The sequence below is a fragment of the Cydia amplana genome, chromosome 19 (assembly GCF_948474715.1).
Source record: "Cydia amplana chromosome 19, ilCydAmpl1.1, whole genome shotgun sequence".
In the NCBI taxonomy this organism is placed as follows: Eukaryota; Metazoa; Arthropoda; class Insecta; order Lepidoptera; family Tortricidae; genus Cydia; species Cydia amplana.
In genome coordinates, this window is record NC_086087.1 from 5,077,881 (window position 1) to 5,098,905 (window position 21,025).

At 39.1% G+C, this 21,025-nt stretch overlaps 2 protein-coding genes across 2 annotated transcripts in view; one reads left to right on the forward strand and one right to left on the reverse strand.

The window, feature by feature from the left end:
- Positions 1-21,025, reverse strand: part of LOC134656861 (Fanconi anemia group J protein-like) — a 125,475-nt gene that overhangs the window by 9,838 nt on the left and 94,612 nt on the right. Inside the window, exons 4-11 of the mRNA XM_063512389.1 lie at positions 8,997-9,089; positions 5,063-5,207; positions 3,978-4,227; positions 2,974-3,210; positions 2,173-2,292; positions 1,295-1,389; positions 658-785; positions 124-237 (exon numbers count right to left, since the gene is read on the reverse strand). Of these exons, the coding sequence (XP_063368459.1) occupies positions 124-237; positions 658-785; positions 1,295-1,389; positions 2,173-2,292; positions 2,974-3,210; positions 3,978-4,227; positions 5,063-5,207; positions 8,997-9,089 (1,182 nt within the window). The remainder of the gene's footprint in view (positions 1-123; positions 238-657; positions 786-1,294; positions 1,390-2,172; positions 2,293-2,973; positions 3,211-3,977; positions 4,228-5,062; positions 5,208-8,996; positions 9,090-21,025) is intronic.
- LOC134656972 (fatty acid-binding protein, muscle-like) lies at positions 11,006-16,783 on the forward strand. The gene is made up of 4 exons (XM_063512537.1): positions 11,006-11,130; positions 14,477-14,646; positions 15,896-16,006; positions 16,702-16,783. The coding sequence occupies exons 1-4, from the start codon at positions 11,058-11,060 to the stop codon at positions 16,768-16,770; spliced, it is 423 nt and encodes a 140-aa protein (XP_063368607.1). The 5' UTR covers positions 11,006-11,057; the 3' UTR covers positions 16,771-16,783.

Below are 21,025 nucleotides of genomic sequence, written 5' to 3' on the forward strand. Positions count from 1 at the left end.
AGGGAGTGTTTTGTTCTATTCAAATCGGTGTAAAGTTAGCATAGACGGGCTCTACAGCGCTAGGATCTTGACGTAGCCATCGGTAAATACATATAGCTCTTTCTGAAATCCGAACTAACTCACCTAGCACCATTTGCAGGGTCTCAACGAGTGTGCCCGTGGCTTGCGTGACCCCATACAGTGTTCCTGGGTCCTCGCGTAGCCGTCGGCAGAAAATCTCCGCGCTTTCTCTGAACTCTGAAATATAAAAAATAATGAAACAAGGACAAATATAATATTAAGCCAGAGACAGAGACAGCAGAAAGAATATGTTTAAGACAGAGAATATATAGCTGGTCAAGCAGATCTTGTCAGTAAAAAAAGGCGGCAAATTTGAAAAATATAGAAAATTTGAATTTCACGCCTTTTTGCTTGACCAGCTATATTTTCCACTTGATTATAAACTTCGTTTTAATTTTTGACAACGATATTTATTAGGTAATTAAAAAAGAGAAAGCGAAATGAATTCCGTCTTGCATCCGAATATTTTGGACGCACCGCCCCTGTGACAAGATAGTGAAAATATGATAGTGTTATCATAGTATTAAATGTCAATGTTTTCATGTACCTAGTATGGAGCGTGGTAATAATTCATTAAGAGTGCGTATACTTAGTTACCGTTGAAATGCTCCAGGCCGATGTTGTGGTTGTTGAGAGTCTGTACAAAGTGCTGGACCTGCCAGGTGTGGACTGCTTCATTGTTGTTTATGGGCTTGTTGGTTAACAGAGGAAGCTGGTTGGCGAACCTGTATACATTGTTTCAGAGTTAAATAAATAAAATAAATAAATAAATATTATAGGACATTATTACACAAATTGACTAAGCCCCACGGTAAGCTCAAGAAAGCTTGTGTTGTGGGTACTCAGACAACGATATATATAATATACAAATACTTAAATACATAGAAAACAACCATGACTCAGGAACAAATATCTGTGCTTATCGCACAAATAAATGCCCTTACTGGGATTCGAACCCAGGACCGCGGCTTCACAGGCAGGGTCACTATCCACTAGGCCAGACCGGTCGTCCGGAGTTATATGTACAATAGATTTAATAAATAATGTAATGTATAGTTTGGCGTACTGCAAAAAATGTATTAACCAACATTTTTTACGTGCTGCAAAAGACATTTTACATGTGAACTGGGAAAAAAAATTGGAAAAACGGACCCTATGGTCCCCAGAAGTAGATACAATGATTCAATTGGGATAAATGCTAATTTGATAGAGAAAAACGTTGAATTAGACTTACCAATCGTCCCAGAATTTCAACGTTTTTAGCAGGATTTCTATGTAACTTAACACATCCTGGTTCGCGTACCGGTAACCAGCTACATGAGTCAGTTCCTGTGCGAAGACAAAACATGTTGTTCTTGGTTTCACAAATGAAATAAAGTTTAATATACGTCGCGTACACGTATGATGCTTGGAATAGGATTAACAATACCAACAGTCAACATAGTAGAAAAATAATATCAACAAGGCAGGTAGAATATCAAACGTTTATAAAACCAAATGTCAAAAATAAACTATTACCTGGTAGAAAATTCTGTTGAATTTGAGTAATAGTTTATATCTGATGGGCACCTTTGCGTCAGGGACAGCCCGGGACGGGTTTTAGTAAGTAGTTATTTTTTATATTTTTAGTTTGTATTTATATTTAAGTTTTTGCAATAAATGTTGTTTACATCTACCTTTTGATCGGTTTATCCCATAAACTCAAACGCCAAGGCCCCGAACGCAAGCGAGCTAATGTAAATCTTAGGTACTTGAAAGTATGAAGGTTACTTTGACAGCGCCCGCCATAACAACATAATATATAACTATATAACAAGGACAACTGTCCTTGGCGCTGTGGGCACGACTAGTAACGACGACTTTAGGTGTTCTTGGCGTTCAAAAGGTTACACAAAGGAACAGCTAGAACGTGTTGTAAGGCCTGAGTGGACGCTCGAGTTGGGCGTTCAGCGAAGCGGGGCGTGCGGCGTGCATGTTAAACAAATGCAAACGTATAGTAGCGGCCTTAGTGCACGCTGCTCAAATCACTTGTGAGCCCGACGCCACGCTGCACGCCCCGCCGAACGCTCCGCTTCGAGCGTCCACTCAGGCCTTACACAGGAGAGTTAGTACCTTGATCGCGGCTTGTATTTCGTCCCTCGTGACTGTTTGTGTGGCTGCGTCGCGGCAGATGTCCTCGATGTTGTGCGCCTCGTCGATTATTATGATCTGGTCGCGCACGTCTATTTGCATCTGTACGAAAACGTATTATTTAAAAAGTTATGCAAGATCAGAATTTGCAACAGAAAATACATAAGGACGGTTAAGTGCAACACACGCACTTCGAACTTTATAAACTTTGGATTCGTTTGAAACTAGTTTAATTTGCGGCAATAATTTAATCACGTATCCTTAGAGTACCTAAATTAAAGGAAAGACGCTTAGGTACAGTGGGCCAAGAAAGTGGTCTACCAGTTTTGACAAAAGTTTCTGCGAGATCTAACGATCGCTAAGGTTGACAATTGTCACTGACATAATATTATTGCAAGGGGAAATCGACCTTGTTGTCTCATGACGTTCAAACGAACCTCAACTGTAAGGTGGTAAACCACATTTTTGGCCGACTGTACCACAAGGATTTACGTAGACTGACCCGCTTGGCCGCGTACGGACAGGCTACCAGAGACAGCTCTTCAAGGTCGAAGTATATTAGAGTGTGTTAGGCCCTTGTGGTTGTCGACGGTACTCACGTTGCTCCTAATGCCCGGCTCTATGAGGTAGTTGTACGGGCAGAAGACGATCTGCGCCGCGGCCGCCATACTGCGGGCCGCGTAGTACGGACAGGCTACCAGAGACTCCCCGACGGCAACCAGCTCTTCAAGGTCGAAGGCTACTAGAGTGTGTTAGGCCCTTATGGTTGTCGACGGTACTCACGTTGCTCCTAATGCCGGGCTCTATGAGGTAGTTGTACGGGCAGAAGACGATCTGCGCCGCGGCCGCCATACTGCGGGCCGCGTAGTACGGACAGGCTACCAGAGACTCCCCGACGGCAACCAGCTCTTCAAGGTCGAAGGCAGCAGGTAGGGAGCCGTGGTGGAGGGCCTTGTGGTTGTCAAAAGGCTTGCAGTTGGTTGCCGTTTGTGTTGGCGCGTCCGGAGGTGCGGTGTGCGTCTGAAAATTATATAGTAAGTTGATAAGCCATGTGAATCTTAACCTGTCAGATCCCAGTGGCTCAAATATGAGCCGGAATTGTATGGATTTGAGAGGTCCTGGGAAACGAGGGGTTAATATAAACGTCCGCAGTAGAACGTCCTCATAAACTCCTTGACGACCTGCTGGAGTTACTTGTGGATCTACTATAGAACGCTTGTTGAATAAGTCTTACCTTGGTACATCCCCTGCACATGTCGTTCTTCGTCTTCCAAAGTTGCAGGTCAAAGTTTTATACAGGCATACTCCCGACTCGTTAGAATTGTAGTCTTCGCTTCTCCGCAGTAGAACGTCGTCTTGAACTCCTTCGCGATTTGGTTGGAACTGCTTCCCTATGTCTAATAGAATGGACTTACCTCAGTGCCTCCCCTGCACACGTCGTTCTTCGTCTTCCACAGCTGCTTGTCGAACTCTCTTATACAGGCGTACTCCCAACTCGCCAGAATCGTCATCTTCGCCTCCCCGCAGTAGAACGACCTCTTGAACTCCTTCACGATTGGTGGATTGATGGAGCTGCTTCCTTGTGTTTAATATAATGGACTTACCTTAGTGCATCCCCTGCACATGTCGTTCTTCGTCTTCCACAGCTGCTTGTCGAACTCTCTTATACGCGCATACTCCCGACTCGCTAGAATTGTCATCTTCGCTTCTCCGCAGTAGAACGTCGTCTTGAACTCCTTCACGATTTGGTTGGAACTGCTTTCTTATGTCTAATAGAATGAACTTACCTTGGTGCATCCCCTGCACATGTCGTTCTTAGTCTTCCACAGCTGCTTGTCGAACTCTCTTATGCAGGCGTACTCCCGACTCGCCAGGATCGTCATCTTCGCCTCCCCGCAGTAGAACGTCCGCTTGAACTCCTTGACGACCTGCTGGAGTTGCTTGTGCGTCCGCGCGCCGTAGTAGATGGTGGGAACGCTGGAATCAACAAGCATGGAGGTCCGGATTTGAAGGGACGAGATGAGGTTGTACAGCCGTCTGGAATAGAGTAATGGGTTACCTCCACCGGTGGACGTCACACGTAAAACATTCGTTTTGTCATGCCATTTCATGCATTATAGACATTAAAGACAATTACAAATTCCAAACTTATCGTATGGCTAAACATGTACTGAATTTACGCCAGGTTGCAAGAGTTCGAAGTTAATATTTTTCAGGTTCATTCTGTTTATAGCCACCATACCTAATTCAAGTCAGAGTAAATCCCACAAAAAACCTATAGACCCCTCAACAAAAACAACTAGGGAGACATTAAAAATAAGATTTATATCATACATATTTCATAACTACTACAAAATACAATATCCTATTCCGATTTCAAAACACCAGACATTAATTGATGATGCTATCCTGTTATCCCTCATCAGGGACTATGATGACTGTTAAGGTCTGGTTAAGGTGAATTACATCACAGATTATTGGAGTGTTAGGTTACAGTTACAAACTTACTAAGCGTTCTCAGCAGTACCCGCGGAAGGATTACGCGGGGTGTTGTGAATTGTGAAGTTGCGTTTCATGAGGCGTCTTATGTTTTTAAAGCTTACCATACGTTTCTATTGCTTGAAGGCCTAAAATGTGCATCGGCTTCCGTGTACTTGAAGGAGGTGTCCAGACTGTATTTTTTGTGGATCGTTAGTTGCACGTTTTTGAGACTTACCGGACTCTCTCACCAGTCTGGTCTTGAGATGGGCTGGTGCTGGTGGTCTTCTCATTAGATCCTTCATTCTCCTACTGAAGCCTCCTACTCCTGAGTGGAAGACAGGTAGCGTTTTTCGTGGTTGATTAAATGCGCATAGGTATTCATTAGGCTTACCGGACATTCTCGGGAGTTTCGGGGTCAGGCGTGTTGGTAGTCTTCTCAGGAGTGGAAGGTATAGCTGGTGACGTGGAGGCAGAATCGAAGGAGGTGTTCAGTTTCCGCTTCTTGTGGATGGTTACGAGATCATTGCTCGATGATTCTGGGGATGAGTTTAATTTTTTACACGTTTATAACATCTTATAACTTTAAACGAGCGAAATATTTATTTATTTATATGTAACATACATATTTCGGGGATCTCGGGAACGGCTCTAACGATTTCGATGAAAAGATGGGTTTTTGGGGGCGAAAAATCGATCTAGCTAGATTTTATCTCTGGGAAAACGCGCATTTTTGAGTAATATAACCCGTAGTTGTAGCTTTCAGTTCCTAATAAACCAACTACGAAAGGTGGTTTCAATATCAGTATATCAGTAAACACATTTTTGAAGCTTATTTCCAGACGAAATCCTTATTTGACCTTAGTCATATCATAATATTTAATGCTTAGTAAAAGTACCAAATGTAATTGGAAATACAACAATTAATTTATAACTATAGATATATACGTAATATAGACGTATATATACCTGTCACCGCTTGCCGCCTATATTCAAAACAACACACTAAACCGCCATCAAACCTCCGTAGGAACAGCATAGCTAACGGAAATTACAGACAGTTCATTTGATAATGGTTTGATGTACAAATTCTTCGTCGTACGTTTACAATATCACGATTACCACACTTATACACCACCACTGCAGCCTGTGGTATACAACTTTTAAGATAAGTTAGGCTACAGTCCCTAAAGTTCTATATCATTGACATTAGTTCCTATGTTCTATATCATTGACAACTTCAAATTACTTGGCAAATAGAGTCTGTGCGAAAAGAGAATAGTCGTGGAATGTATTGGGCCCCATACATTCCACGATTCTTCTCTTTTCGCACGCACATGTTGCATAGAGTCTGCAGGTTTCCGGTCAACATTCGGAATTTGAACGACTTATGGGTAGGGTAGGTAGAGGAACTTGCGAGCAGAGTAGTAGGTATATATATCAAAATATCCTGTTTTGTCCTGTCCTGATCTCAATGGTATTATATTTTATAGTTGTTTGACAAGTTCGTCAAGGTGTCCAAAGGTGTCTTGCCATTACGGTGTTTTTAAATTAAATTAAATTACCTAACTGTTAAAAGAGTTTTCCATTTTCAGTATATTCAGTAGCCGAGCAGAACATCCGCTCCGTGAGCTCGGCGTCAGCGAAAGCTGGCGTGATACCGCTCTGGACCGAGCAAAGTGGCGTGCTCTTGTGTTGGAGGCCAAGACTCATTTAGGGTCATCGGGCCAGCCAAGTAAGTATATTCAGTAACTAACCGCCTAAAATAAATTTACTTGCAGCTTTTCATCCAAAATATTATTCCAAAGGTAACAAAGTGACCCCTCTGTTATCGCGGTTACGTGAACAGACAAGCGGCTTATATAGCACAGACGGTACACAGAAAGTAAATAGCAGGCGGACCGCCGTAGGCCGGACAAGGATCGGTAATGAAATATTCATTTTCGGCCGCGTGTAATATATACGGTACAAGACCTGAATTTATACTGTTTATAGAAACGTAGGCGTAAGACGAACTTTAAAAAAGGTTTTGGTTGGAATTTTGGTGACATTGATTTTCTGAGGGCGCCCGTTTGGAATCGTGAGTTGAAATCAAGCGTGAACTTTGAACATGTTGTGTTACAAAGATGTTGCTAGTGTTGATATTTAGATATTATATTGTACATATATTTAATGAATTCAGAAAAGCTAGACAATTCCTACGTGGAAAACATATAGAACCTTTGCGAAGCACCATTTATACAAAAATATGAGAAATTTCTGAAAGTTGTCCATGTGAAAATTTCGCAATTTTGCAAAGTTTTCGACGGCACATCAGTTATTGAGTGTGTTTGTGTGTGTGTGTGTGTGTTAATCCTCCTAGCACTTTGAAATATAAATAAAGGACTGTTTTAGGACGGAACGTTATCGCCGCTAGCCCCTCGCACTAAGAGGCGACCCTACAAACCCCTCAAGTTACTGTCTACGACAAGCGGGGGAAACCGGGGAACGATAAATTCGTTAGGCATTCTATTACGGCTCGACCACGACATTGAGCGACTGGCGACGGCGACAGCGACAATCATAGGTGGGAACGAAAGGTCCGATCGCTGTGTCTCGCTCCAACCTATGGTTATCGCTGCCGCCGTCGCAAGTCGCTCAATGTCGTGGCCGAGCCGTTAAACAGATTTACGTACAGACGAGACGCCATCAGATATATGGGAGCGGACAAGGTGGTCTAAAATATCTGGACAAAGCCTCTACTATCAAGAAGTCAACATGCATGTTCCGATAATTTTGAGCACCTAACATATTTGACGTCGACTGTACGTGTCCTATGTATAATTGTATATATTTATATAAAGTATACTTTTCTGATGACTTTTCTCCCCACTTGCTTTCAAATAAGCAAAATCACTCCCCTCCTGCTCAACGAACGCAATGAGAACGCAATTATCTACCTTACGTCGGTGAGATAAGTATTAATATTGTGTAGTTTTTTTATGACTAAACTGAGCATGCTTTGCTTGTTGCGCGATTCTATTGAGTCAAATTCTTGACGGAAAAGTTATAAACGTGACCTCAAAATAATAAACAATGAGAGTTTACTAGCTCTATTATAATCGGCAAGCGATTCAGGTTCTAGCCAAGGTGACAATCGCTTGCGCTTCGCCATCGAATCGCTTTGTGTCCTCCTCTTCCATATTAAGCCCTTGCTACACGGTCGCCGACAAGGCCCTCAGACCGAGTGGCCTTGGTCTGGACGGACCGTGTAGACAGTTGTTTCCAACAAAATTTGACCAAAACTGACCAAGGTCAGACCAAGGACAGACGGTTAGAAGGCTTGTCGGCGACCGTGTAGCAAGGGCTTTAGTGTGACAGTGACAGTTACGTTTCGTTCACTACGGAGCGCGGAGCTAAGCCGCCTGGTCTATCCAAGATGTCGATCATACCTCGACAAACGTCAAACGAAAAAAAAATGTAGGTAATAGGATGGCATATGCTACGAAAATTCACGTGACGATTTCCATGAAGTATTTAAGTTTCGATTCGCTTGTCCCTTCGCCCGTAAAGCCGGACCAGTAATATATGATAATTGTCAAGAGGGCGCTGTTATTCTCATGTATAGGGTGACAATTCAGTGTAGTATGAAAAAATTAGTTCCAGTGGAATTCCGCAACATGGCGCACCCTCAATAGATCCTGGTTCACCTATACATGGCAAGCGTGCAGAATAACCCCCCCTTGTAATGAAAGGGGAACGGAGTCGACAAGTGGCCGGGGGACGTAATCTCTCGAGTGCGTCATTGTCATCGTTCGCAGACGCCATGTTTAATGATTTGGTGAAGAATTGCTGAGCGAACGCTGGGGTGTAGGGATAAGCCTGCGGTTGGTATTCGATATGATATTGATATCAGTGGGGAATGGTCGAAATATTTGCAAGCCGGAGCTAATTTGGTTGTTCTTTTCTTTATGAGCCGTAATAAAAGTACGTACGGCTAAAACTTATTAGGCTGGAGGGAACCGAATTCTGTGGACGCTTTGACATCAAAGCAGCAAGTACGAGTACTTTTTAGGGTTCCGTAAGAGTAAGCTACCTCAAAAGGAAAAAACGGAACCCTTATAGGATCACTCGTGCGTCTGTCTGTCCGATCATTCCCCTTTACCTCCGAAAGTACTGGGTCTAAAATTTTGATAAAATACACAAAATAGTTCTTTACCTATAGATGATAGGAAAACCTATTAGAAATCTGCAGTCAAGCCTGAGTCGGACTTAATGTCCGGAACCCTTGGAACGCGAGTCCGACTCGCACTTGGTCGGTTTTTTTGGCTAGTATTTTAGTTTTGTACCTTCAAATTTGTCTGGGGACAGGGGTTCCGTCCGCTTAACTCCGGAGCTGGAGGCGTCCAGGTCGCTCTGCTTGTCGTAGATACTCTTCTCACCTGAAGACAATAGCAATAAGGCTCATTTAGACGGCGCGCGAACTCGTATACGATTGTAGTTACATTGCGGACCATTGGGGTTACATCAATTCAGCCGACCGTTCAAATAACGCAATGTAATGAAACTCGCATGCGAGTTCTCGTCCCGTCTATTTAGTAATTATTAAATGTCCTGACTCGCATTTAACCCTTTACCAGGCTGACAGTTCAAAAATGACAAGCGAATGTCAGTCTTACTGATCGAAAATAAAACACACGTTTGAAGTGCCGTATGTGGGAAATAAATATATAGCCTGGTAAAGCGTTAACAAGCAAAAATCGTATGAAAATAATTTTACATAACTTTTAATAAATGTTGTTTTGCCTTTGTTAGTTAAAACTTTAAGCCGCATTATTTGTATAAAAAACCTGTCACCACTCTCTAGAAAGTAAAATCCCAATCAAACTGATAAAATGTCATTATCACCTAATACGAAAAATTACCATAACTTGATTGATATGGCAAATAATGATTCTTATTGTAAATAATAGTTTTTTTTTTTAATTGTGGGCTTGCGTATAGCAACTTAATAGTTAAAATAGAACTTTTACCTATACCTACCACTTAAAATGAGCAGTTTTGACTTATTTACAATATTAGTGGAGGTAATTGCTATAACTGTTCCAAATTTTAGCTATCTACGTCAAACGGTCTCTGAGAAAAACGCATTTAGTCGATTTGCAAGACCGAAGTGATGTCATAAGTGTTCCGTGAACAAAGTTTTGCTTTTGTTAGTGAAAGTTATAGGTCAGCATTAATTTTATCTAGGTATAAACAATCAGTCACAACTGTCAAGAAAGAAATATCATAAGTCAAACTGATAAAGTATCATCATCGCTTGATAATCGGGGCCTAAATTCCCCGACAAACATTTCCATTCTTATCTAATCTGTTTATCACTTATCAGTGCACCCGCTCTTACTAAACTTCAAACCAAATTTTGTAAGAGCGGCATGTATTGATAAACATACTGAATGGTTCCTAAAATTTATGTTGTACCCACTGTGTGATCGGCCTGTCTGTTAGAACAAAAAGTTGACAGTTCCGAACAACTGACAGGCCGATATCGTCCGGCGGACTGGTAATCAGTGGGCCCCTTTACACTCGCTGATCTCTAGAATCAAGACAACCAGTAGGTTTAAGATATTTGATACCGAATCGATTTTAAAAATATAGAGATTTAGGTATTGCGAAGACGCAAGAGGTAGAGGCAAACTCCGACGCAGTTACATGGACCAAAACAGTCTGGGATAACACGTTTTAGTTTTGAATACCTACCATGCTTTTCTTTGCGCCTTAGGGTCACTTGCACCATTCATTAACCCGGGGTTAACCGGTGAACTTGGAGTTACCATAGTTACCAGTACAATTTGACACTGACACTAGGTTAACGATTTAACCGTTTAACCCCGGGGTTTAACCCGGGTTAATGGGATGGTGCAGGTGGCCCTTAGTCAATTAGGCCATTTATTGCGATATTTGAAGTGCTCTAGCGCTTAAAAAAACAAAAATATCATTGATTATAATAATCTGTGTTCAAAAAATCATTGCTCTGGGGTAAAACACTACGCAGGAAACAGGCGAGTACGTTTTTATGAAGAAATTATCACTAGTCTTGCCTCTTAAGATGCCGAGGTCGCAGTTACCCTGGCGGCCTAGCCAAGGTGACAATCGCTATCGCTTCGCCATCGAATCGCTTTGTGTCTCTCTATCACTCTTCCATATTAGTGTGACAGTGACAGTTGCGTTTCGTTCGCTACGGAGCGTTAGCGATTGGCATGATGTCTACGGGGCCTGGTTGTCATTCGTTCGATTCAGTAATCAACAGAATACAAGTACACGGTCTGATGACGATAAGATGTGGTCATGACAATGACAGTTCAAATCACTCAAGTGTTGTGGACGAACGTGATACAGAGCTAGTCGAAATGGACGAGTTTTTGGGGAAAAAATACAAGTTGAAAACATCGGATCATTTTGAAGAATATCTTGTATTTATTGGTAAGTGGAATTATAGTTGTCAAAATGTAAACATTAGCCAACTCATAAATAAGACACTTTGTAATCTGAAGTAAACATTAATTCTCTAAAAAAAAAACAATCAGAACTCTGAAAATGGTGTAAAAGGTGATCAAAACTTAAGAAAGACAATGATTTAAGTACGCAGCGAAAAAAAAAACAATTAAAAATTTACCCAAATTAAAAAACACAGTTGATTTCTTAAAAATTTAGCATGTAAGCAAACAAAAAACCAACCACAATTATTTAATTTTAGTGCCATCTATTATGATACGCCTGTACTACAATGATAAAGTTTTTAGGTGTAAAATTATAGCGTAAGATCAATGCTTGCTTCAATACCTTGCCACTGTTTTAGTACAGATAGATCCTGTTAGGTGGCAATAAAATCACTAGAATGAATGACATAGTAAACACCTAAATTAGTAATGTACTAACGCCCCCGTAATAATGTTGATATGTAATCGTAAAATTACTAAACCGTTTTTTTTAAACCACGCGTCAGACATGGCATCTTTAAAGAGAAAAAAATAAAAAAATTCACGAGGAGCCTATCTGTACAGTACAGACAGAAAATGTAGCTGCTGGAATTAATAAGTAAATAAGTTTTTGGCAAAAATTTAATTTTTGGTAAAAGCTTTTATCGCTGACTGTACTTTTCTTACGACAGACAACTAATACTCATCGAGACAATTCTAAAAACCCCTAACACAATTAGGTTGCGTTGTTTCATCACAGAGTTCCTATGGCCTCCTCCCTCCTACCTCCTGTCTCCATCATCAGATCCTCGGAGTAATAATCCAATATGGAGTGGTGACACGCACTAATTTCTATGTGAAAAATTCTGTCGTTTTCGGCGCGGGGGGCGAGGAACGCACACAAACAATGTAAACACTAATGCATTTTTTCCATGCGTCGCTACACACGCACACGACAAAATTATCAAACACTAGCATAAACTATATTCACACAAATACAAGAACAAACACAGACAACCCTGTCCGTGAACGAGATGATGTCAGTTCTAAGTAAACGTAGAAGTGCGAGGGACTTGTCGATAATATTGTCGATATTTTATTGACTGAATTTTAACTGTCTGCTTTAGTCAATTATAACCATCAAAAACATTACACATAAAAAGGTGCAAGTCTCGCAACGCTTCTACTACAAAAAAGTTTTGAGATGTAATGCTAATGTGAAACCAAGTCGGTTATTTTAATCAGTGCCAGGGGGTGTTAAAACCGTATCAATAAGATATCTTTAATTTGTAATACGTATAATGACTTGGCCATCGCACGGCTGCATAATGACATAAGGATCATCATCACCTATTAAAAATAATTCTAATTGAACATAACGCTAGCGCTAATTGCAGTTTGAGCATTACACATATTTACGAGTACGGTACGAGTAAAGTATTATGTGCGATTGCCAAGTCATTATATGTATTACAAACTAAAGATATCTTATTGCTACGGTTTTAACACCCCCTGGCACTGATTAAAATAACCGACTTGGTTTCACGTTACATCTCAGAACTTTTTGTAATAAAAGCGTTGCGAGACTTGCACCTTTTTACATGTAATGTGTTTGATGGGATCTCATCTCTTTTTGTAGACAGTCCTTCTTTTCGGGTACTCATACCCATACTATGTATACATATATCATAACTAAACACATACTCACATCGTACATACATCGTAGTGTACCTTTACTTTACCTACTATTTGTAGGAACTGCAACAGTAACTTTGTAATAGCATATATTTATATGGAATTACAAACTTACTTATGCAGTTCTTAGATCTTTAAAACGTGACTGATATTGCAATATTTTTAGGTTATCGATGGCTTGATAAGCTGAAAACTACTTATGTTTAAAATTTATTGCATCTTTTGGAAATCTAAAAAAATAAATTATAATAACAATATATTTAGGTATAATGTTCATATAGATTTTATCGATATTGGTTTTTATGGTGTCACATCGCTAACTATGGTAGAGTGATACCAGAGTAATAAATTAAAAGTGCCTATTTATGGAAAATGACGGCAGTAAATACCTTAAAATAAATAAAATACAATACAAATATTGGACATGTCAAATAAAAAATATACGATAGAAACTAAGAGAAAAATGAATTTTCAAACAGTAGTAGGTGGTAGTAGGATAGGTGCGTTAATTTTCGTCCAGCTCTAGTTTTCGTCCACTTGACGAAATTGAATATAAGTCTACATTGCTGCACAAATTTGGACTTAATGCAATCCTTAATGTCGAGACAATATACGAGTATCTATCTACATAAAAAATGTATTTGGCAAGTAGAAAATTAAATATCAAATATGTTATTTGCTAATCTGTCATGTGGACGAAAACTAGAGACTAGAGCATGGACGGAAACTAGTACAATGACCCTATATCGGTAATATCACGTTATTTATGATTTATACTATTTATTTCATTGAATGGATTATGTTGATATAAAAATAAGGTGTTATAGAAAAATAATGTGTTATATAAATTATATAATAATAAGCAACGCAAATTAGAAGTTAGGTATACCTAATGAATATTTAGAAAGTCTTCTTTAAATATTACCCTAAATTAGATCTAGTACCATGAAGTGGTATCACTTTCAGATTGACAATGTTTTTTAGTTTTTTGCTAAATTAGTGCACTATTTGATAATATTTACATGTAATAGTAATTACATTTACATGTAATAGTAATTACATATGAAAAGAAACGTGTTCTTTAAGTACGCTAGATGTGTCCGATCGGTTTTTACAGGAGAAAACGCTACAATTCGGCATTTTCTGCTCCTAACATTCCGCTTAGACTGACGTTTGCTGAATGGCGTATGACGTATGGCAACTAGTTTTATATAACCTCCTTGACCGGCGGCCGCCGACTTTTGGCAGAGGGGAACGCCTGTTAATGGCGGTTCCTGTTGGTTTATTATTCCGAGATCAGATCAGTTCGACAGTACCATATTATTGTATTGTCATCAGAACTACATACAGCTGCCAATTTTCATGACGCTACGATCCTTGGAAGATGGTTAAATTAGTTACCTTAGATTCCATTACATGGTAGTTACATACAGGTCGAGAGTTCCTATGGCCACCTCCTGTCTCCATCATCAGATCAGTTTGACAGTACCATATTGTATTGTCATCAGAACTACATCCAGCTGCCAATTTTCATGACGCTACGATCCTCGGAAGATGGTTAAATTAGTTACCTTAGATTCCATTACATAGTTACATACAGGTCGACCTAATAAAAGCTTGTTAAAAATAAAGGACCACAAGTTGTACAATTTCAGGTAAAAACTATTTCCAAAGAAAAGCAGCCCTTTCCCTAAGCCAAGAGAACTGGTTGACCAAAGACGAAAGCGGGGCCTACACATTCCACTTCCACTCTCCTTTTGCCAGCGCCACCACAACATTTATATCCGGGGAAGAGGTGGAGGAGACCAGACCTGATGGTGTTAAGGTAAGGTGTCCACTAGACTGGTTTACAAGGCATGACATTTTATATACCTACTACCTAGGGCACAAGCTGTGCTAATTTACTCGCTAATATAAATAGAGGACATATAATTTACTGTATATCTAATAAAACATAGAGGGTAGTGACCATCAAGTGTGTTCACGAAATTATGGACAGTGGGACACCCTAAATGTTTAGTTAAGTCAGACTGAAAGTTTAAGTAACGAATAGGTAAATTAAAATATACGTGAACATTAGTAGACTCTGTCTAATGAAGATAGAGACTAGAATATGGCAGAAAATAAAATTTTCTCAAACATGCAATGAAATGTCGTCGCTCCGGGCGTTATATCAGGCTTCGAAGTATCACGTTTAGGGCGGAGCAACTCCAGAGAACTGTAAAGGAATTTCATACGAAATTGAAGGCCTAGGCCGGGAAGTAATTTTTTTTTAAATTCTAATGTAAACATGGGGTCTGTGTCCATGAACAGACTAAACAGCCGAATTATATTTTTTTTTATATTTTTGGTGAATGAATGGTTATCGGACCAAAATATCCGTGTTAACGCCTGTTATACACGAACGTACTGATATTAAGAATACGAATCTGTATGATTCAATGTGTTGATGAATAAATTTAAAATTTTGTCTATACGTAAGTCACCAGAGACCATAGACAATATTTAAAATCCTCTGCATTTATTTTATTTATAGAAATTGAGATTCTTATTACCAGATTGTGTATAATGGCCCTAATAAGGTCTATTCGAACACTACACACGCGAAATACGGACGACTTCCGTAAAAAAAAAACAATTATAGCGGGATTGGAAGAAAAATTAAAAAACTTTTGTTTTGAAGTTGGATTTTTATTATAAAGATTATAAATTTGTTTTTTTGAGTGGTGTATTTTTTAATTTCATTGCATGTTTGAGAAAAGCACTATACATGCCTAGCCGTGAAAAGGTCTTGCCGGCTTCGTATCACTATCCGGCCTCCCTACGGTCGGCCGGCTATACCTACTCGCCCGGCAAGCCCTTCTTTCCCGGCGTCTGCAGTAATGTACTAAAATATAACTTCTAACACGCGGTTGACGCGGTATAACGGATTTGAAATTGAGACCTGATGCCATTAGTCATAAATGAATTGGTACGGTCCATACTGCTAAGGAGGAGCTAAGCCAAGAACGTCACAAATTACGACTTACGAGTAGTAAAAATAAAATAAAAAGTTTCTTAAACATTGGTTACAGGTGAAAGCATTGATTACAATAGAAGACAACAGAATGATCCACATCCAGACGGAGGAGAACGGAAGAATCTCAAGACACGTGCGTGTGTTTTCACCAGACTCAATGACAGTGGTAAGTTATATAAACAGGGTATAAAGAGAGAGAAGTACAGAGTTATATCTACCTTTAGTAGTCGAAATGGATACATAGAGCGCAAAATAGACCAGAATAGAAAAAAAATAAGGAGGTCTAGATTGAAAAGGGCTAAGAAGAAGAAGAGGATTCAACCCAGCCGGGCGGGCGAGACACAGTCGCGACACTCCTGTGCTAGGCCTACTGCCATCTCAAAAAAAAAGGTAGACCAATATTAAATAACGCTGCTCAGACAATGTTTTTACGCTCGAACGAAGCTCACATTGGATCCGGATCCAAGGGATTTACCATATAATTTTTGCAATCCGGAACTGGATCCGGACCAGACGGATTTACTTATAATTTGTATCCGGATTGTAAATGATTACTTCGTGCATTTCAAAATTGGTTACCTGTTTTTATCAAAATATTATTATAATAAAGGGATTTCCCAATAATTTGTTGCTTGATATGTTAACAAACATAGTCTGTCGCGTTAGATTAGAATAAAAGCAAGAGAATAAGTACATGTTAGGAACACTTTCTGGGTATAGCTGCCACGCTTATCAAAAATATGACAACTAGGATTATGAATGCATGCAACTGTCAATATCAATTTGATAAAGATACAAGTGAACAAAGGCTTGTGTTTGAACAAAAGATACGATTTAATGGATCTTATTATTATATTTCAGATAACCACATTCACAACTGTGTATGGAGCCGAGAAAACTGCAACAAGACACTATGTTTTAGCCGAATGATAGTATGATATCAGTATCACATAGTAAAATGTCCAAGGCTCGGATATCGGTAAAATTTTCAAACCGTTATCATATATTTGACGAAAAATTTCATTTCGGTTTCGTTAAAAACATAGCTTTTGTGAAACCGGTTTTTGGGGGAGTTTTATGTCTTTATGTTTTAGTCTTGGCTTTATGTTTTAGTCCAATGATAGTATGATATCAAATAGGTACTTACATAGTAAAATGACCAAGGCTCGGATATCGATAAAATTTTCAAACCGCTATCACATATTTGACGTAAAATTTCATTTCGGTTTCGCTCAAAACATAGCTTTTGTGAAACCGGTTTTTGGAGGAGTTTAACGTTAAGTTTATTTTATTAACTGGTTCTGAACCATTGAAACTGGCAATAAAAAATAAAGCCAACCAAAACAGGGCGTTAAGCTATTATTTAATCGTCCCACACGACATCCATTCTCAAGCTTGGTGAATAAACCAGTAAATTTAGGTTGAAATAAACTTCGTAAAACGTTCGTTTCAAAAAAGTTCAGAGCATAAATGAAACTAACCGGTATGAAATGAATATTTTAATCCGGTTCTGATAATATTTTAGTGATAAGTAAATTTTGTATTTGTAAATGTACATTTAATCATTGAATTCACTGTAGGTACTGTAGTATTTATAGTTCAGAATAAGTATGTATATTGTACAAGTAAGTATAGTGTACCTAACTACCTAACATAAGTGTTATATAACTATAAATATTCAGCCCCGACATAAGTTGAGGACGGAGTTTTTGTAGAATGATCGCTAGTTATTGTTATGAAGACTGATATTAAATGTTGAAAAATTTTGCATCTTAAAATAACTAGGTACGGTACCTGCAAAATGTAGCAAGTTTATTTGTTAGCCGTAGACGTTTTATTAGTAACGTGCAGTGCAGATATAAAATTTATCAGATATATCTTTTACTTTCTTTTTTTTTGATTCCTTAAATTTTCTTTTATTTTAAAGTCTAGCAGTATTGTTACGTTAAAATGTGCTATGCTCGTAGCGCAAGCCGTAGCTATAACCTGTGACACGCATGTAAAAAAAATACTTCGTAGAGGTGTAGGTACGATATAATGTCGCTGGTATTTATAAATTGCAGTATTGTTATTGTATATATTTAATAAAATTGGCCAAAAAGGTATTAAGTAACATGTTTTCCTTTTTAGGGTTCCATAGCCAAAGGGTAAAAACGGAACCGTATTACTAAAGGGGCCCACTGAGTAACAGTCCGCCGTACGGTATCGGCCTGTCAGTTAGAACAAAAAGTTGACACTTGACAGTTTCGAACAACTGACAGGCCGATACCGTCCGGCAGACTGTTAATCAGTGGGCCCCTTTAAGACTCCGCTATCCGTCCGTCTGTCTGTCACTGTCACCAAGCTGTATCTCATGAACCGTGATAGCTAGGCAGTTGAAATTTTCACAGATGATGTGATGTGTATAACAACAAATACTAAAAACAGAATATAATAAATATTTAAGTGGGGCTCCCGTACAACTAACGTGATTTTTTTGCCGTTTTTTGCGTAATTGCGGAGCCCTTGGTGCGCAAATCCGACTCACACTTGGCCGGTTTTTATCAAACAACATCCAGCCCTACCCTTCTAAATTTCCTATGCCCATTAAATATTACATTACACCAAAAATTACACTGAAAGCCCACTATTAAATCGTTTTCATAATCAAATTTCGGCCTAATCCCGTATCGACTTTCACTTTACATGGCTCAGCAAACCAGAACGTTCTCCAGGGCACTTTCCAAAACACGATTCCCTATTCCATTAGACCCTCCCGAAGTTATCTCGCGTTATTTACATCGCCTGACCGTATCGTCTTATGTACCCCCTATGTGTATCACCCTCCGTTTGGTACATAAGTAAGCTACTTTAAACCTTAGGCAGTTGTATTAAGGTTTGTTTTGGTGGGTGTGGTGTGGGGTGGCGACGGGTTGGGTAGCGGTGTCGTCGCCATGGCAACGCGGCGCCCGGACAGCGGATCGCGACGCCCGCAGTGTCGGCCGCCGCGCCCGCACCCCGCCGCGCAAGTGACACGCGCTGCAAAAAAGCACAACCACCCTGTATGTGGGGTGGCAATGCTGTCGAAATTTTGCAGGATTTTATAACAACGTTAGAAACTTTATGAACCATGAGCTACGAAAATAAAACGTAAGAAATTCAAGGTTTCTGCGGACAACATCTTGTAGCAAGACCTAGTATTTAGGTCAGGCAACGAATGCTCAAAAAAAGTTGAACACAAAAGAAGAAGTTGAAGTTTAAATGCTTGGAACACAATTTTAGACTTCGTAACTTTGTTTGGACTAGTTAGGAGGTGAACATTCCTATCAAAAGGGGACTTTTGATAGCCGTAACAGAGATTATATAATGCCGTAGCCCTTGAGCCGGGGGCAGAGGGGAGTTTGAAGGTCCCATTTTGGGGTTTTTCTTAGCGACATGGCCAGTAGAGTAAGAGTAGAGTATAATAGGTTCGGTATGGTAGCTACACTCTTAATTTTAATCGACAATTTTGTGTTGATTTTTAAATAAGGTTTGTTAATACTGTCAGATATATTTTCATATGCATCATGATTGTGTAAAAAACCACAGGGGGCACTACCAAAAAATACATGATTGATCTTATCCTACTTATACGTTTTTTGAAGTGAAAACTTCTTTAGCGGCGCTGGGCACTTTTTGAGATGGGGAAAAAATGATAAACTCGAGACAGCGTAACGTAAGGCGATCACGTGATCGTAAGGGGCGTAAGGCGATCACGTGACCGTAAGCCCCGTAAGGTGGCCACTCATAATTTAAATGGCATTTAAATCAATAAAGAAAACTCAATGTTATTTGACATTTATGTTGCGGACTCCTTTTCAAGACTCTTTACCTATGTTCAAATAATTTGACGTTGTCATGGCAGTATGTAAATAAACATGTCAATGAAAAAGTGTGATCTTATTTGAAAATGATAATCTATATATATAAATGCAAGTGTCCTGACTGACTGACTGACTGACTGACTGACTGACTGATTCATCAACGCAGAGCCGAAACTACAAAAGCTAGAAAGTTGAAATTTGCACACTAGGTTGAATTTATAAAGTGTACAAGAGATAAGAAGCGATTTTGAAAAATTCAACCCCTAAGGGGGTTAAAAAGGGGATGAAAGGTTGTATGGGGTGCAAGTTTTATTTTAAGCTAGGAATTTGAAACTTTGTAAAAATGTACTATATTAAAAAACAAGAAAACTAATTTCTGCGTTTTCGAAAATTCATCCCCCAAGGTGGTGAAAAAGGGGTTGAAAGTTTGTATGGAGATCAAATATTTTTGTTAGTGTTGGACTTGAAACTTTGTATATGGGGATATTATTACAAGACGGGAAAAGTAATTTCAGCGTTTTTGAAAATTCATCCCCTAACAGGGTTAAAAAGGGGTTGAAAGTTTGAATCCATTACAAATGCTTTGAAACTTCTTACAAAGGCATAATAGCCGATAACAAAAAAAAGTAATTGCGACGTTTTAGGTAATTCAACCCCTAAGGGGGTAAAAAAGGGGATGAAACTTTGTCCTGGGGTGCAAATTTTATTTTAAGCTAGGACATTGAAACTTCGTAAAAAGGTATTAAATTAAAAAACAAGAAAACTAATTTCAGCGTTTTTAAAAATTCATCCCCCAAGGTGGTAAAAAAGGGGTTGAAAATTTGTACGGAGATCAAATAATTTTGAGAGTGCGGGACTTGAATCTTTGTATTTGGGGATATTATTAAAATACAGGAAAAGTAATTTCAGCGTTTTGTAAAATTCATCCCCTAACAGGGTTAAACAGGGGTTGAAAGTTTGAATCCATTACAAATGCTTTGAAACTTCTTAGAAAGGCATAATAGCCGATTACAAAAAAAAGTAATTGCAACGTTTTTAGAAATTCAACCCCTAAGGGGGTTAAAAAGGGGATGAAAGTTCGTCATAGGGTGCAAATTTTATTTTAAGCTAGGAACTTGAAACTTTGCAAAAAGGTATTAAATTAAGATACAAGAAAACAAATTTCAGCGTTTTTAAAAATTCATCCCCCAAGGTGGTAAAACATGGGGTTGAAAATTTGTACGGATATCAAATATTTTTGAGAGTACGGGACTAGAATCTTTGTATTTGATGATATTATTAGAAGACAGGACAAGTTATTTCAGTGTTTTGTAAAATTAATCCCCTAACAGGGTTAAAAAGGG

Excerpts from the sequence above, each read along its gene's own strand:
- LOC134656972 (XM_063512537.1), top strand. The coding sequence starts at position 11,058 with ATGGACGAGTTTTTGGGGAAAAAATACAAGTTGAAAACATCGGATCAT. Across the intron at positions 11,131-14,476 it reads AGAATATCTTGTATTTATTG|GTAAAAACTATTTCCAAAGA; the intron begins GTAAGTGGAATT and ends GTACAATTTCAG. Across the intron at positions 14,647-15,895 it reads CCAGACCTGATGGTGTTAAG|GTGAAAGCATTGATTACAAT; the intron begins GTAAGGTGTCCA and ends CATTGGTTACAG.